The 1215-nt window shown below is 64.6% G+C and overlaps 1 protein-coding gene across 2 annotated transcripts in view; it reads right to left on the minus strand.

Moving 5' to 3' along the window:
• The window catches only part of CD247 (CD247 molecule), a 76925-nt gene that overhangs the window by 6580 nt on the left and 69130 nt on the right, over positions 1 to 1215 (minus strand). For both annotated transcript variants that reach the window (XM_006147034.3, XM_006147033.3), the window contains exon 3: positions 238 to 294. In XM_006147034.3, the coding sequence (XP_006147096.1) occupies positions 238 to 294 (57 nt within the window). The remainder of the gene's footprint in view (positions 1 to 237; positions 295 to 1215) is intronic.

Below are 1215 nucleotides of genomic sequence, written 5' to 3' on the forward strand. Positions count from 1 at the left end.
AGGCGGGGAGGGGTGGGGGGTGTGCTCAGGGGGTCCGCAGTGCCCCACTGGGAAGATGCCAGGGCTTCCCTCATTCCCTCCAGCCTTTGCAACTCCCTGACAGCTTGGGGGCTCACCGGTTGGGGGCGCCAGACTGGAGCACGCAGACCTTCCAACGCCCCCGTAAGGAAGGCCAGGACCACCCAGTTTCACAGCTCGCCAGTGACCCCCAGACAGGGGCAGGGCGGGGGTACTCACGTTGTAGAGCTGGCTCTGGCCCTGGGCATGCACGGGGACGTCGGGGGTGCCGGAGAACTGGAACGGAGGAGGGCGCGGGTCACTGCACCAGTCCACAGTCCCGGGCATGGGGTGCCATGGCAGATGGGCAGGGCCTGGCCGCCCCTCCTCCCACGGTGACCGACCACTGGCCCTCGCTGAGGGCTACGTCCCTGTCCCTGGGCGCCTGGCTTTTGAGAGGGGTCCTGCAGGAATTCTGAGGCCACGCCAGGGGTGGCTGCACGAGGCCCGCCTCCCCTGGTGACCCCAGGGCAGCCCCTGAGCAGGGTCCCAGAGTGGACTGGAAGGCTCTGCCTTCACTCACTCTTCCTTCGTGCCCCTGCAGGGGCTCACAGGGCAGGGCGCCATGGGGTCCCCGCTTTCAAACTATGAAAAAGGAAGCCGGCAGGACAAGGTTTTTCAAATAAATTCTTAGGCCACAGCCCTAAATCCAAAACAGAAACGACTGGGAGCGGGGCCAGCTCCCAAATGGTCCACCGCGGTTCGAGTCCCAGACCTGGTGCTTTCAAACTCACCCAGGAGGAGAATGGAGGAGGAGGGGTTGGAAGCGTGGCCATCCCCCCTGGGGGGTGAATTCTCACTTTCCCTCTCACTGTCTCTGTCTCTGGCAAGCAAACACATCTTTTTTAAAAAGAGGGAGAAATGGCTGGGAGCACGGGGACGCTGTCAGGGCCAGAAGTCCCTTCGGAAGCCCTCCTGCCAGCTGCTCACCGAACCACCCCACAGGACCCCGGGGCTGCAGGGCACCCAGGAGAACCAGGCTCCGGGCTGAGGCACCCATTCACAGGTGGGGAAACAGGTTTCAAGAGGAAGGCCGGGCCTCCATTGGCAGCTGGGCCACAGGACCTGGGAAGGGGCTGCAGGTCCCCACTCACCGGCTCCCAGCTGCCTGGACATGAGCCCTTTCCTCCCCAGCAGGACCCCTGCCGGCGGGCTCCC

This window comes from Tupaia chinensis, unplaced genomic scaffold, assembly GCF_000334495.1.
Source record: "Tupaia chinensis unplaced genomic scaffold, TupChi_1.0 Scaffold000198_1, whole genome shotgun sequence".
Lineage (NCBI taxonomy): Eukaryota > Metazoa > Chordata > Mammalia > Scandentia > Tupaiidae > Tupaia > Tupaia belangeri.